This window comes from Penicillium atrosanguineum, assembly GCF_028827265.1.
Source record: "Penicillium atrosanguineum strain IBT 20685 chromosome Unknown utg000008l_segment0_segment0, whole genome shotgun sequence".
NCBI classification, from domain to species: Eukaryota; Fungi; Ascomycota; class Eurotiomycetes; order Eurotiales; family Aspergillaceae; genus Penicillium; species Penicillium atrosanguineum.
In genome coordinates this window covers 2652049-2665685 of record NW_026623140.1, presented here as the reverse complement: position 1 = coordinate 2665685, position 13637 = coordinate 2652049, and the positions used below count along the sequence as shown (strand labels likewise).

Genomic DNA, 13637 nt, shown 5'->3' with positions numbered 1-13637 from the left:
CCCGGCCGCGAGGCTCCCTCGGACCCTGTTTCATTTCCTACTTTTGATGTCGCTGATGGAGGGTCTGAATACCCTTTCCCTCTGAAATCGGGTTTCCTCTGATTTCGTTGGAGCAAATCATCCGATCTAATCCAGTCCGCTGCTCCAGTAGCCCTCGGAGACTACTCACCACAGAACTGATTCATCGAAATGTTTCGCTCCAACGGCAATTCGCCGTCGCCTTCGGGCCTCGATTCCAATACCAATGGCAATGAGGGACTTGTCATCACAAACGAACCAGATGTGAGAACTCGCCTACTGGAATCTTACGATCGGTCGGGTCCGGTGTGTGGTGAGCGACGCTGCAGTCATGGTACATTCTCCCCGCGGCCGGAGGACGGAGAAAGACGCACGTACCTTGGAAGTTCGAGTGGTGGTGAATACCCTGGAGTGGGAGATGCGGGTGTAGCATCCGGCCATATTAGCGATGATCCACCAGGATCTCGCGCAGAATCGGAATATATGTCGCAAATGAAGTCGTCTCTTTCGGCTCTGTCCATGAACGACTCTAGAAAACAGTATGCCAAGTCTCACGAGCACCGTCATCCGCCTCTAGCCGAAGACTAACGGATAGCTGCAGATATCTTTCCTACTACATTCCGTTCTTCAACTGGATTGGACAGTACCAATGGTCTTACGTCCGGGGGGATCTGATAGCTGCGCTAACGGTCTCCTCCATCTATATCCCAATGGCTTTATCGCTGGCCTCTAATCTTGCGCATGCACCGCCCATCAACGGCCTTTATTCTTTCGTGATCCATCCTTTCATCTATGCTATCTTGGGTAGCTGCCCTCTGTTGGTGGTTGGTCCGGAGGCGGCTGGCTCGCTTCTTACAGGTGCTATCGTCAAGGCCAGCATTGGTGGTAGCGAAGCTGGAGATGACACCGGCATGGAAAGTGCCATCATCATAGGAATAGTCACCGCAATGACTGGTGCCATGATCCTGATTGCCGGATTGACTCGATTGGGCTTTCTGGATAATGTGCTTAGTCGGCCCTTCCTGCGAGGATTCATCACTGCCATCGGCTTTGTGATCTTTGTGGACCAATTGATCCCAGAGCTGGGACTTGCGACCAAAGCGAAGGAGACCGGTGTTAGCCATGGCACCACGGTCAGCAAGCTTTCATTTATTGTTCGCAATGTGGGAGACAGCCATCTACTTACATCGGTAGTGTCGCTGGTCAGCTTCGGCATTATCATGCTGTTTAGGACGGCGAAGAAATGGATGATGCCGCGCTACCCTCAAGTGGTCTACTTCCCAGATCGTTTCATAGTTGTCGTCCTGTCCGCAATCTTGGCATGGCATCTCAACTGGGAAGAGAAGGGGCTCGAACTACTTGGACATACTGAAATCAGTTCCAGTAGGCTATTTGCGTTCCAATGGCCCTTCCAGTTCGGACATATGAAGCACATCCGGGCGGCCATGAGCAAGGCTTTCATCATTACCCTACTTGGCTTCTTCGAGTCTTCAGTTGCAGCAAAGGGTCTAGGTGATGGGAAGCCCGGTGGCATCCAAGATATGCACATGAGTGCGAACCGAGAAATGGTGGCGCTGGGCGTTGCCAACTTCGTTGGTGGTTGTTTCATGTCTCTGCCAGCCTTTGGCGGATATGGTCGAAGCAAGGTCAATGTACAGACGGGAGCACGATCTCCGATGAGCAGCATCTTCCTCAGCATTATTACCCTCGTGTGTATCCTGGTGCTTCTGCCATATCTCTACTATCTTCCGGTTCGTTCACCTTGTTTATTTTTGTCTTCTGATTATTTACTAACTTACAATGAACAGAAAGCAGTTCTTTGCTCCATGATCTCCGTCGTGGCATACTCGCTTGTTGAAGAGTGCCCACACGATCTGATCTTCTTCCTCCGCCTCCGCGGATGGACTGAGCTCGTTCTCATGTTTCTTATTTTCATCGCCACCATATTCTACTCTCTCGAGCTTGGTATGGCTCTCGGAATTGGCCTCTCTGTCATAATTCTCATCCGCCATTCCACCAAACCACGCATCCAGATTCTAGGCAAGGTCGCGGGCACCGCCGCCCGCTTCGAGAACGCCGAGCTTCAGCCCGAAAACGTCGAGCTCATCGAAGGCGCGTTGATCATCAAGATCCCCGAACCTCTCACCTTCGCCAATACAGGCGATCTCAAGAATCGTCTCCGCCGCCTGGAACTCTATGGCTCCAGTCGGGCTCATCCATCTCTGCCTCGGATGCGTCCGCCGGAGTACAACAAGAACATCATTTTCGATGTGCACGGCGTCACGAGTATTGATGGGTCCGGTACGCAGGTCTTTTGTGAAATCGTATCTGCGTACAGAGAGAAGGGTACCCGAGTCTTCTTCTGTCGGTTGCCTAACACTCAAGTTTTCAAAATGTTTGAGCGAAGCGGCATCGTCGAGGAATGTGGAGGTTTGACCCATTTCGTGCCCAGTGTTGATGAGGCGATCCGGCTGGCTGAGACGGAAGACCAGACGCCTGATCTTTAGACCGACATCTTGAAAGCCATGATTGTCTAGTTAGCTATACTTGCAATATATGCTGTCCTGCATGACCGAAATGAAATGATCTTCTTCACATAGCGTGGTCTTTGGTGGGTTTTTGATCGCTGCTGAGCGTGCTACTGAGCGATAAAATTTGCTTTGAATTGAATTGAATCTGACGATCATAACTCGTTTCTATTCGTATGGAGTAGTCCATTACATATCTCTACCAAGGTGCTCTCTTGGAGTCCTGCTATGTTGGTAGGGCCTGAGGCTTCTTTGGGCCATGTTTCTCCTGCTTGCCGCAGCATGGTTCCTATTTCGGGGCATGCCCACGTAGACCATGTCTTCGTAAGTCCGCTATATCCGGACGAATGACGGTCGGTTCTGCAAACACGGCTGTTGGGGGACCTTGTGCTCGAACTTCGATTTCCCTGGGGGGGGGGGGGGGGCCGTTTGCTGCCGTTGGACGTTTCAATCTTGAATATCGCTTTTATAACCACGAATACCCTCATGTGGTTTTCTCGTCGCCAATGATAGCCCTGCGCACGACCATCTCAAGCAGCATTTCACTTGCATGCAGAGCAGGCGAGCTCTGCTCCCGTGCATCGTCCGGTTGATCATCTGCCGCCGGTTCAGCACCAACAACCAATTTCATGCGCCCTTCACCTCCCAAGACAAACGCAGCACATGCAATTTTCGATAAACGGACATGCTTCCTGGAAGTCTGGTTCTGCGATGAGCCATCCAGGTCCAGCTGCATCGCCAGGTGCGTTTCGAGGTAAGCAGTAAGGTTTCCGATCAACGGACTGCGCAACTTCTGTTTGAGCGTGCGCTTCGACTTGGGAGCTTCGTCGCGTAGGAATGCAATCAGAGACGCTCTAGAAATGGTAATATTAAGTGTGCGCAAAGCTGGCGCGATTGAGGGTGAAAAAGCGAGTGTAAGTTGCAATTCTTTGATTCCTTCTTCGATCGTCTCGTTTGCAGCTGAGCGTCCGGAAGGTCCCCGGCCGTTGCGTAGCTCATCGACAAAATCTTCAAGACCCTTGCAGAGGAACGTTGACGGAAGTCGAAGATTCGAGCAGTAGGTGTCAAAATTGGTAGATAGAAATGATATGAAGGTCTGTCGTAGTGCATTTGGGAGTTTGGTCAATAGTAGAGGGAAGAAGGTGGATCCCTCGCGTTGATTCTCTGGCTCTGCATCGGCAAGAAGGGCGGCTTTATAGGTGTTGTTTTCATATTCCAGAGTCACCAGTATTCCTGGAAATGAAGGGCCCGCGCGTCTGCCCTGCGCACCAGCGGAGATAGACTGCCAAAGACATTTCTTTAGTGCGCCTGTCTTTGATAACGCGTCATCTTCTGCTGTAGTTGCGCTCGCATGAAGTCCAGCGAGAATATCGCCAGTAAGTTGGTCGCGCAATCGCGTTGCATATGCTTTCAAAGCGGCCGGGTTGTCGAGAAGGGTCTCGAAATCCTTTCCGTGGTGAAGAGGGGACAGACGGTGGAGTGTCCAAGACGTATTGAACAGCTGCCAGTGTGATTCCTGCTCCATGTCTGTGTCTCTCTTCGATGTAATTTTTGGATCATAAATCTGGGTTTCCCAGAGTTCAAGCTTCAAAGTGTCGCATCGTTGATACCGACGCGCGCGGTGCAAACACAACAAACTCCCGAGTCGGGATCTACACAAAGGAGAATTGTTTATCTCAATTAATCTCGTTTTGAAGTTCCAATAAGCTCCTATGAACAATGCTCAGGTATATGTCTAACGCCGCTGCTTTACAATTAAAAGGGTCATGCTTGCCACCCGTCTATACGCCGACAATTACCACATCCAAACAAGATCGGGATCCCGTTCCAGCACCAGGCAGTTTCTTGATCATGAGGAAGCGCCTGTCTAAGCCCCAATTCGGTTTTTGCCGCATCAAACCAGAGGTCGCGCATCGAACTATGTATACTCTGGTTGGAAGCCCGACCAAAGATCGTAGAGTTCATGTGATCGCGTCCATGTGTCATCATGTCCGCATGGAAGTTGTACATGAAGTCCTTGCGCTGCATACGCTGGTTGCCTCCGTCTCCAATTTCTGCGGAGAAGAACTCGATAATGCGCAGGAATGGAGATACGGTAAGCAGAGAACTGATCCAGGAATCATCTATCTCTGCCTCGGGCGCCATTGTGTAACGTATGTATGTGACCAGCAAATGCATACAGTGGTGTGTGGCAAGCAATGCCATGGTGTTGGTGAAAGGAGGGTTTTGGAGAATGCGAATTTGTAGCTCTCTGTACATTCGCTGGCGAGTCTCCAGTGAAATAGGGACTGTGAGGCGGCCGGCTTCGTATTCTTGGAGGAGTATGTTCGTTTGTTCGCGCCGGGCGGATGCATACGATTCGAGAAAGTACAATGTATAGTACCTAACGCCGGTCAGATCATAAAGGTTATCCACAGCCTGTCCTTTGGGTCTACTCACATTGATGGAGCCAGGTGGTGCCATATGCTGACTTTTCCGCGTTTGACCAGCGCCGTCCGTTCAGTTCTTTTTGAGGGGAAGGAGGATCTCAAAAAGACGGGCTCTGTTTGCACGAACCGGTCCATCACCCGGTCTGCGAGATAATAGCAGAGTCTCGAGCACAGCTTCTGCCTTTGGTGCAACCCATGAAGATATCTGAAAGTGTAGAGGTGCCCGCCTCTGGCACTTTTGGACGGTGGGAAGAGGTCCGACAGGAGGACCGCGTCATCTTCGGGGTTGCCAGTATATATTCGTTCATTGTCAATAGGCGATGGGAGGGTACCGTGGCGACGGTGACGAAGGTATTGGCGGACAATTTCGTGTTCGTTTGAGCTGATGATATGGTTGAAGGCTTTGCAAACGAGCTTCAGCGAAAGATAATCGGCGGTTCCGCAGTGGGCGAAGATCGTGATTTGGATCTCGACTGGGAGTCCCCATGGGGAGAGGTGCGCGGGGAGGACATCGTCTGGGCTATACAGTCACAAGCGAAGGTTAGCGTTTGCATTAGACTGCAGGAGACACAAAGCTTACCCCAGGGTAGACGAGGATCCCGGGAGGTCGCGCTGGGATCTATCCCTGCCGTGCTTTTTCCGGTGGATTGCAGCTCGAAACCTTTGCACGGATGGTAGGATCTTGGAGAAACCAGTCATGCTGAGGCTTGAGACCACATCGACTAGCTCCGGTGAGACACCACCGCGGGGAGGAGCTAACAGGTAATCTCTGGTGAACTTGGCGGTGCTCGACTTTCGCACGCCTGACTAAGCGCTGCAAGGCACAGTCCCAAATGGACCTCGATCTGGGGAAGATTGTTTATTCTCAATACCTTGTCAATAGATAAGTAATCGTATGATTTGATTTGTGAAGGATGAAAGCACTTTAGTCGGTGGACGGCCGAGTCCCGCATTGTCTCAGGCCGACATCATTCCATTTCCAAGTTTACATTTACCCGGGGTTCATCAAGCCAGGAAAGCTCCCAATTGCCTACGCCTTGGAACATGATATACGATCGTCAATACCCGGAACAGTGGAACAAAGGTGGAGAAAAACAAAGAAGCTATGGCACAAATTGGCGTCTAAATTTGACTTGCAAGTCGACGATCGTCAACTAATTGTTTTGCACTCAACTCAAAACTGCCCCATCAAGTATCGAATCACCTATCTTCCCGGAAACACCGACCTTTTTATTTTATAGTCCGGGTATATTTTCATGGTCGTAGATATCAGTCTTTGGTCAGATCAAAGCTCCAACTGGTTCGCATCACTTTGTGCCTCCGATAATGCGCAATCTTCATGCAATTACGTCATTGTATTCTTGCGTCAGCTTGGCCTTGACACGATCTTGATAGACGTCCTGACTTGGATCTCCCATTCCTTCCTATTAGGCCTGACTTATCACTCCGAGTGAAAACTTCCAGAATGCCTAACAATATCTTGATCGTGGGTGCGAGCCGAGGCCTGGGAGCTTCCCTTGGAGATCTGTACTCGAAAGACCCCTCCAACCATGTATTTGGAACGACGCGTTCCTCTTCTCCCGAAACGACGTCTTCAATCACTTGGTTGACCGAAGTTGACGTGGCTCAGCCTGATGTAGGCCAGAAGATTGTCTCACAGCTACCGCAGTCTACCAAGCTTTCAACCGTGATTATCACGGCGGGATACTTCGGCTTTGAGACATTCGATGATCCAGATTGGGAAAAGCAAGTTCGCATGTACACAACATCAGCGATCGGTCCTGTCTTTGTCGTACAGAATCTTGTGAAGGCAAACCTCCTGGATGAAGGCAGTAAGGTGATCCTTGTCAGCAGTGAGGGTGGCAGCATCACTCTCCGCCATGAGAAGGAAGGCGGAGGCAACTTCGGCCATCATGCCAGCAAGTCTGCATTGAATATGGTTGGAAAACTACTTAGTCTGGACTTGAAACCCAAAGGAATCGCAGTGGGATTGGTACACCCAGGCTTCATGCGCACGGAAATGACAAAGAGCGTTGGATTCGATAAGTATTGGGATGATGGCGGAGGTAAGAAATTTGTCCTAATTTACGGATACCCATGAGTGCTATGCTGATGTCTATATGCAGCCGTAACTCCTGATGAAGCAGCCCAATCACTCGCATCCTTTGTTGATACATTCGACCTCGGCAAGACGGGCGAGTTTTGGGCGCCACGAGGACCAGGGTATGTGATAAATCTCGTTTCGCATTATCAACTTCATTTAACAGTTGGACAGAGATATTGGGACCGCCGAAGACGTACTCGGAAAGGGCCTGCCAACGCCCTTGCAGCTGCCTTGGTAAAATGGAGAGCTGAGATCTTTCTTCTATTTCAATAGCTAGTCTATATACGGCAATTGACGATATACTCCTTTCAACCTAATGCCGGCCGAGCAGTGGGTTTCGCAGTGGGTTTCGCATTCATGAAAACCAGATCTTTCCCAATATCTGGTCGTGGCTCGTGTCCGACCACCTTCACCCCCAGTGTCTGACCGTAGAACTCTTCTAGCCGTTGCCCACTAGTGAGTAGCATGATTCGACGTAAATGAGGCATGCTTTCTAGTGAAAAGACTTCTGCTACACAGTCGATGAGCCACCTTCCCAATCCATCTCCCTGGTATTCGGGGAGAACATAAGTGTCTGAGAGATAACCAAAGGAGATCCCATCTGTAATCATCCGCGCAAGACCAATCTGCTCTGTGTTTTCGGTGGTCAGAGTCTCAGGTTCTGTCTGGGTTTGCTCTGGTTGAAGCCGCTTGTACACGCCAAAGCTCATGGAGCCATGAAGCATTTGGTGTAGAACATCTTCAGGGAATGGCTTGGTCCAATAGAGGAAATCTTTGCCAAACGCCTCATTTACTGCCTTGACTGATATCAGCTTTGGGTCGTTTGAGATGAAAAATGGGCTGTTGTCTCTCGTCCATGTTCGCGGGGTCAACGTGGCGGTTGGCGGGGAAGAGGCCATTGTGGCAGCAATTGGAGGATGCTCAAGTCAAAGTTCAAAAAGGAAACGAAAGAGATGATATAAGAACGTAGATATCAAGAATTCATTTTTTCCTGTTCACAGTTCTCATCAACGGTTGATTGTCGCCTAGTTGCGTGAGTCATAGAATAGACGTTGCCGAAGACTAGCTGCCTTCTGGGCTTACTTAGCTCCGTTCTAACATCGACTCGGTAATTCCCCAGCTGAATTGTAGTTAGATTCGGCATTAAAAGGAATAAAAGTCACACTTCATTTTGGATGATGAAGGCTATGACTATGGGTTTCACTCTGGGTCGAGTGACCATTCGCGGCTATAATCAACCACCACATCTCAGTATCTTACCGATTATTTTTTAATTAGCAAATACGAACGATCGACAAGACATTTGGTGAGCGTTCGGTCAGGCACTTGTCAATCGGCCGAGAATCTTATGTCAACTTCACCGCGTGGGATGACACGCACAACGAATCACATAGAGCGGGAATTCTTATCGTCACAAATGCTCCGAGGGTCTAGCGTCCATTCATGCTGTCTGATGATCTCCGCAATTGCGTCTGGAGCGGGGTTGATGGTGTCGTTGATGAAAGACACCCCAGACCCCTCACGCCATCACTATCTCCGATGGTGCTAGCTACGCCAAATCAGTCACGACAATTTGCACAATAACCATCCACCAAAATAAATTGGAATGGTAAAACCTAATGCATTATTTTAAAGACGTTCTATCTCAATTAGGGTCAAGTGACGTATAAATTGTACCGCATGGCGTGCAGCAGACTGCGACGGGGATTCACATACATTAGAGCTAGACACCTATAAGCCAACCGATCGTCGCACAAGTCCTAGATTCCTTCCTACCAGACCTACCAGAAATACTGAACACAATTTCGGCTCATCATGACTCTACTCGAAAATCCCGGGATCTCGACTTTGCCTTCGTTTTCCAATATCAAAGAGACATCCGAGTCGATCAAAGGTGTTTCGGAGCCAGAGGCGCCTTCCGTGACCGTAAAAAGCACTTTCAATGATTTGAATTCAGAGCGCTCGACCAAACCTCAATTCGAGGTAGAGGAGCATCCCATCGATGTAGTAAGACCCATCAAAGTCGGCATCATTGGTGCCGGTATCGCGGGTATCACTGCTGGCGTGCTGCTACCCGCGAAGCTACCGGGTCTCGATTTGAGAATTTATGACAAGAACGCCGATGTGGTATGTCAATCCGTTCTGGTGTTTTGTGCTCTCATATTGACTTTTTATCTAGGGAGGCACATGGTAAATTTGTCCTCATTTGCTTCCTCCGCAACAACGCTAACATTTTCAATAGGTTTGAAAACACATATCCAGGCGTTCGGTGTGACATACCTGCACACGCCTATCAATCTGGCTTTTCCCCTAACACTCAGTGGACAGAAGAGTTCGCTCAGGGGGCCGAAATTCGGGACTATTGGCAAGGCGTTGCGCGAAAGCACAACGTGTATCAATACGTTCGATCCCAGCAACAGGTGAACAAGACTGAGTGGCTGGCTACCGAGGGGAAATGGAAAGTCACCATCGCGCATTTAGATGGGTCAAACCAAGTGAGGCCGATCCTTAGCAATTCTTGAATGCCTCTGACCCAATGCCCAGATCTACGAAGAAAAGCTGGATGTTGTCATCAACGCCATCGGTCATTTCAATGCCTGGAAACTGCCTGATTACGAGGGTGTTGAGAATTATAGAGGCGCTCTCTTTCATTCTTCTAATTGGGACCACACAATCGACCTTAAGGGCAAACGCATTGCACTCATAGGTAACGGAGCATCTGGTCTTCAAGTCCTTCCATCAATCGAGCCCATCGCAAGCCACGTCGATCACTATGCGCGGAACCCAACTTGGATTGCCGACTCCTTCAGCAGTGGAAATGCAGGCGTACGCCGACTGGAACCAAACTTGTTCTCCGTGGACCAGCTGGAGTCTTTCAAAGATCCCAATGAATACTTGAAGTATCGCACAGAGGTAGAGAAGGGATACTTCCAGCGCTTCGGAGCAATCTTCAAGGACACTCCTGAAAACCAAGAGCTACGTGAGAAGTGGACTGGAATCATGCTGAGTCGTATCGCCGGCAAAACAGATCTCAAAGACAAGATTCTTCCTGACTTCCCACCGAACTGCCGTCGGCCCACTCCAGGGCCAGGCTACCTTGAAGCCTTAACCAAGGATCATGTCGACTATATTCAAACACGTATCAAGCGGTTCACAGAAACAGGAATTGTTACTGAAGACGGTGTCGAGAGAGAAGCAGATATCACAATCTGTGCAACCGGCGCCAACGTCGACCACGCGCCTCCGTTCTCCATCATCGCCAACGGCATCGATCTCAAATATGCCTGGAAGAAAGACGGATCTTTCGGATTTCCCTACTCCTATCTTGGATTTGCGACACCAGGATTTCCCAACCTACTCTGGCTCGGTGGTCCGTATGCATCTGGACACAGCGGTACAGTTCCAAATAGCCTTGAGAACCAAATAACGTACATTGCAAAGGTCCTGCGCAAAATTCGCAGCCAGGGCATCAAGTCCATTGCGCCGTCAAAGCAAGCAACGGATGACTTTGTGGAATACTGTGACAACTTCTATCCACGCACTGTCTGGACAGCGAACTGCAGCTCTTGGTATAATGGTGGAACCCCCGGTTCTAGGATTCATGGTTTGTTCCCGGGTAGTGCGTCTCATGCGAACTATATTCGCAGAGATCCACGCTGGGAGGATTGGGAGTATGACTATGTCAATCCGAGTGGTAACCGCTTTGCTTATTTTGGTAACGGTTGGACTTCGAGGGAGTTGGAGCCGGAGGCGATGTTGACGCCACATCTTAGACTTCCTGGGGAGGTTGACTTGAAGTCTTGGATGGAGGGCTGGTGGGATGTTTGAGCATACACATACGACCTTGAGTAAGATTTTAGAGAAATAAAGAGAAATTTGATAACTGTCGACGATGCACCGAGTGTATGGCATTTCTATCTTCCAGTCGGGATCTGGCAATGGGGAAGGGAAAGGGACTCAAAACTTGGATGGGGAAGGAGGGGAATAAGAGAAGAGACGCTTGACTATTGCCAGTCCTCTCAATTACCTAGCGATGATTAGCAACTATTTTCTGCATATAATAGCCTCAGGATCTACCACATGAAGCCTAGTAAAGAGGAATAGCAACCGAGGACAGTTCGAGCCCAGGGCGCGCTCCTTTTTTCTTCCTTTTTCTTCCTTTTTTCCGTAATGCCCATATCTCCGAGTATCCTATGAGAAAGAGACTACTGCTATCACGTACCAGAAGAAGAGAGCAGCGAGTTCATTTCTAAACTTCGTCGTCTGTTAGAAGCTGCTCTGAGTCTCATGCATCGATAGCATTTCTATCTTGTCATCTATGTTCATTGGGCTTCATTCAAAGAGTAAGGCGGCACTTCCTCGCCCTTCCGCCAGAAGTATTTTGCACCATGATGAGACTCCGGAAGTCTCGACTGACCCTGCTTTCCATACATGTTCTCGCGCATAGTGCCTCCCTTCACGGCATAGTCTGACCAGAAGAGACCGCGTCGCTGCAGCTCCGGGAGCAAAAGGCGAATGACATCGTCGAATGTATCGGGGAGACTAGCATAGCTCAGGTTAAATCCATCGACATCACCAACATCCACCCAGCGCTCCAACTCGTCAGCTACTGTCTGGACACTGCCAACAATTTTAACACCATTGCCCCCCAGGGTCAAGTATTCGGCGATGGTTTTCTTGTCCCACTTCTTGCCCTCCGTCCCGGGGACGGTGCTTGCCCAGTGGTTTACCATACTTCGGACAGCAGGCTGCTCCACGAACCGGAAATCCTGGTCGTCGGTATAGGTGGACAGATCGTAGCCAGTCCAGCCGCCAAAGAGAGCCAGGGCACCCTCCCGATCACCATATCCCTTCAACTCATCAAACCTCGCATTTGCTTTCTCGTCCGTTTCGGCAACTATAACCAATGCCCCTGCCACAATCTTGATATCTCGAGGGTCACGGCCTAGGTCGGCAGCTTGCTGGCGGATGCTGTCAACGGACGGGCGCACCAGCTCTGGCTTTTGGGCATGGAGGAAGACCGCCTCGGCGTGTTTAGCAGCGAATGCCTTTCCAGCCGTCGAAGTCCCAGCCTGCAGCAGGAACGGCGTGCGCTGGGGACTTGGCTCACAGAGATGAGGGCCGGGGACCTGGAAGTATTTCCCCTTATGGTTGATCTCTCGCACACCACGAGGATCCGCGTACCTATAGCCCTCAACCGAGCCATTGGCCTTGGATGAGACTTTATTCCACTCTATAGCATCATCCCTCCAAGAAGCTTCCCAAAGCTTATAGGTGACATCAAGGTACTCGTCGGCAATGCGGTACCGCTCGTCATGCTCAACCTGCGTATCAAGGCCGAAGTTGCGCGCCGCAGAATCAAGATAAGATGTGACAATGTTCCATCCAACCCGCCCGTTGCTAAGGTGATCGACGGTCGAAAAGCGTCTGGCCAGAGCGTAGGGCGCGTCATAGGTCGTCGAAGCGGTGACTCCGAAGCCGATACTTTCTGTTGCAGCTGCCATGGCAGGAATGCTGTACAGGGGGTCGTTGATCGGGAACTGGGCGCCGGCAGGGATCGTCGGGTCTAGATTGGCCGGACCTTTGTAGACATCGTAGCCTCCGAGGACGTCGGCGAAGAAGATTGCATGGAATTTGGCTTCCTCCAGCTTCTTGGCGAGGGCCATCCAGTGCTTAATGTTTTTGTAATCGGCGCCCTTGTCTGTCGGGTATCGGAAGAGGCCTGGATTCAGATGGCTGGGCGAGTGCATTGCAAACGCATTGAGGATGAGCTGCTTTTTTTCTGTTGACATGGCGATCTATGGGTGTCGGGTACTGCAGCCCGATGTAGATGTGAAAGAATTGGGTATCAGCTCGACGCGTGCTTCGGAATATTCTCCAGGCTTACTTCTTCATATTTATTGTTCCTGCGTTGCTTCCCCTCCAGCCAACCCCGCATGTCATTGCCGCGTCGTATTGCGTGCAAGGTTAAGACGTGAAGTTGGAGTCCGATGGCGTCAGCATCAGCGTGAGTGGGGGTTGCAAAGCCGCAATGATTAATTATTCGGGCAGTTACTGATAGTTCCTGAGCTTTAGATTTGTTAATAGACACTGAATAGTGGACACTTGGTGCTGTCGTTTCCCCTGGAGCTGTCATACATAGCTCGGCCGATAGACGTGTTATGCACATGTGCGTGACACTCTTCCAATGTCCTCTTGTGTGTTCGTTTGCCTACATTCAGCGTGTTCTAATAGGATAATTTGCTTGCGTCACACTGAAATTGTCAGAAATGTTGCGTAAATGATGAATATATCTACTTTGTTGACTTGGGTTTGATGCAGATGTGGTAAGTAGTGGGTATGATGACCGGGATATATCACTACCCGATAACCAACATCTGTATCTAGCCAAACAAACTAGTACAATCAATCAGGTTGTGTCTCCGGGAATTTGAGGAAAGGGGCCTTTTAATCATTGGAAAAAAAAAATCAATGAGAAAAAGGTTAGATGGTTTTACAAAAAGTAAAGTGGGAAGGCAAAAATAAATTGCTTTGCATCATCCGTGAATCGAACACGGG

At 49.9% G+C, this 13637-nt stretch overlaps 7 protein-coding genes across 7 annotated transcripts; 3 read left to right on the top strand and 4 right to left on the bottom strand.

Moving 5' to 3' along the window:
- Window positions 1–189: 189 nt before the first annotated feature.
- On the top strand, window positions 190–2525 carry N7443_010530 (SulP family inorganic anion transporter; the record flags this gene model as incomplete). Its single annotated transcript, XM_056890586.1, has 3 exons — window positions 190–557; window positions 620–1769; window positions 1827–2525. The coding sequence occupies 3 exons, from the start codon at window positions 190–192 to the stop codon at window positions 2523–2525; spliced, it is 2217 nt and encodes a 738-aa protein (XP_056737077.1).
- A 505-nt stretch (window positions 2526–3030) lies between these two features.
- On the bottom strand, window positions 3031–4071 carry N7443_010529 (uncharacterized protein; the record flags this gene model as incomplete). The annotated part of the gene is made up of 1 exon (XM_056890585.1): window positions 3031–4071. One exon carries the CDS (start codon window positions 4069–4071, stop codon window positions 3031–3033), a length of 1041 nt encoding a protein of 346 aa, XP_056737076.1.
- A 239-nt stretch (window positions 4072–4310) lies between these two features.
- Window positions 4311–5009, bottom strand: N7443_010528 (uncharacterized protein; the record flags this gene model as incomplete). The annotated part of the gene is made up of 1 exon (XM_056890584.1): window positions 4311–5009. One exon carries the CDS (start codon window positions 5007–5009, stop codon window positions 4311–4313), a length of 699 nt encoding a protein of 232 aa, XP_056737075.1.
- Window positions 5010–6440: 1431 nt separating this feature from the next.
- Window positions 6441–7317, top strand: N7443_010527 (oxidoreductase, short chain dehydrogenase/reductase family superfamily; the record flags this gene model as incomplete). Its single annotated transcript, XM_056890583.1, has 3 exons — window positions 6441–7041; window positions 7102–7198; window positions 7251–7317. The coding sequence occupies 3 exons, from the start codon at window positions 6441–6443 to the stop codon at window positions 7315–7317; spliced, it is 765 nt and encodes a 254-aa protein (XP_056737074.1).
- Window positions 7318–7387: 70 nt separating this feature from the next.
- On the bottom strand, window positions 7388–7978 carry N7443_010526 (uncharacterized protein; the record flags this gene model as incomplete). Its single annotated transcript, XM_056890582.1, has 1 exon — window positions 7388–7978. One exon carries the CDS (start codon window positions 7976–7978, stop codon window positions 7388–7390), a length of 591 nt encoding a protein of 196 aa, XP_056737073.1.
- Window positions 7979–8894: 916 nt separating this feature from the next.
- On the top strand, window positions 8895–10907 carry N7443_010525 (flavin-containing monooxygenase; the record flags this gene model as incomplete). The annotated part of the gene is made up of 4 exons (XM_056890581.1): window positions 8895–9206; window positions 9259–9269; window positions 9322–9574; window positions 9624–10907. The coding sequence occupies 4 exons, from the start codon at window positions 8895–8897 to the stop codon at window positions 10905–10907; spliced, it is 1860 nt and encodes a 619-aa protein (XP_056737072.1).
- A 494-nt stretch (window positions 10908–11401) lies between these two features.
- Window positions 11402–12871, bottom strand: N7443_010524 (LLM class flavin-dependent oxidoreductase; the record flags this gene model as incomplete). The annotated part of the gene is made up of 1 exon (XM_056890580.1): window positions 11402–12871. One exon carries the CDS (start codon window positions 12869–12871, stop codon window positions 11402–11404), a length of 1470 nt encoding a protein of 489 aa, XP_056737071.1.
- Window positions 12872–13637: the final 766 nt, after the last annotated feature.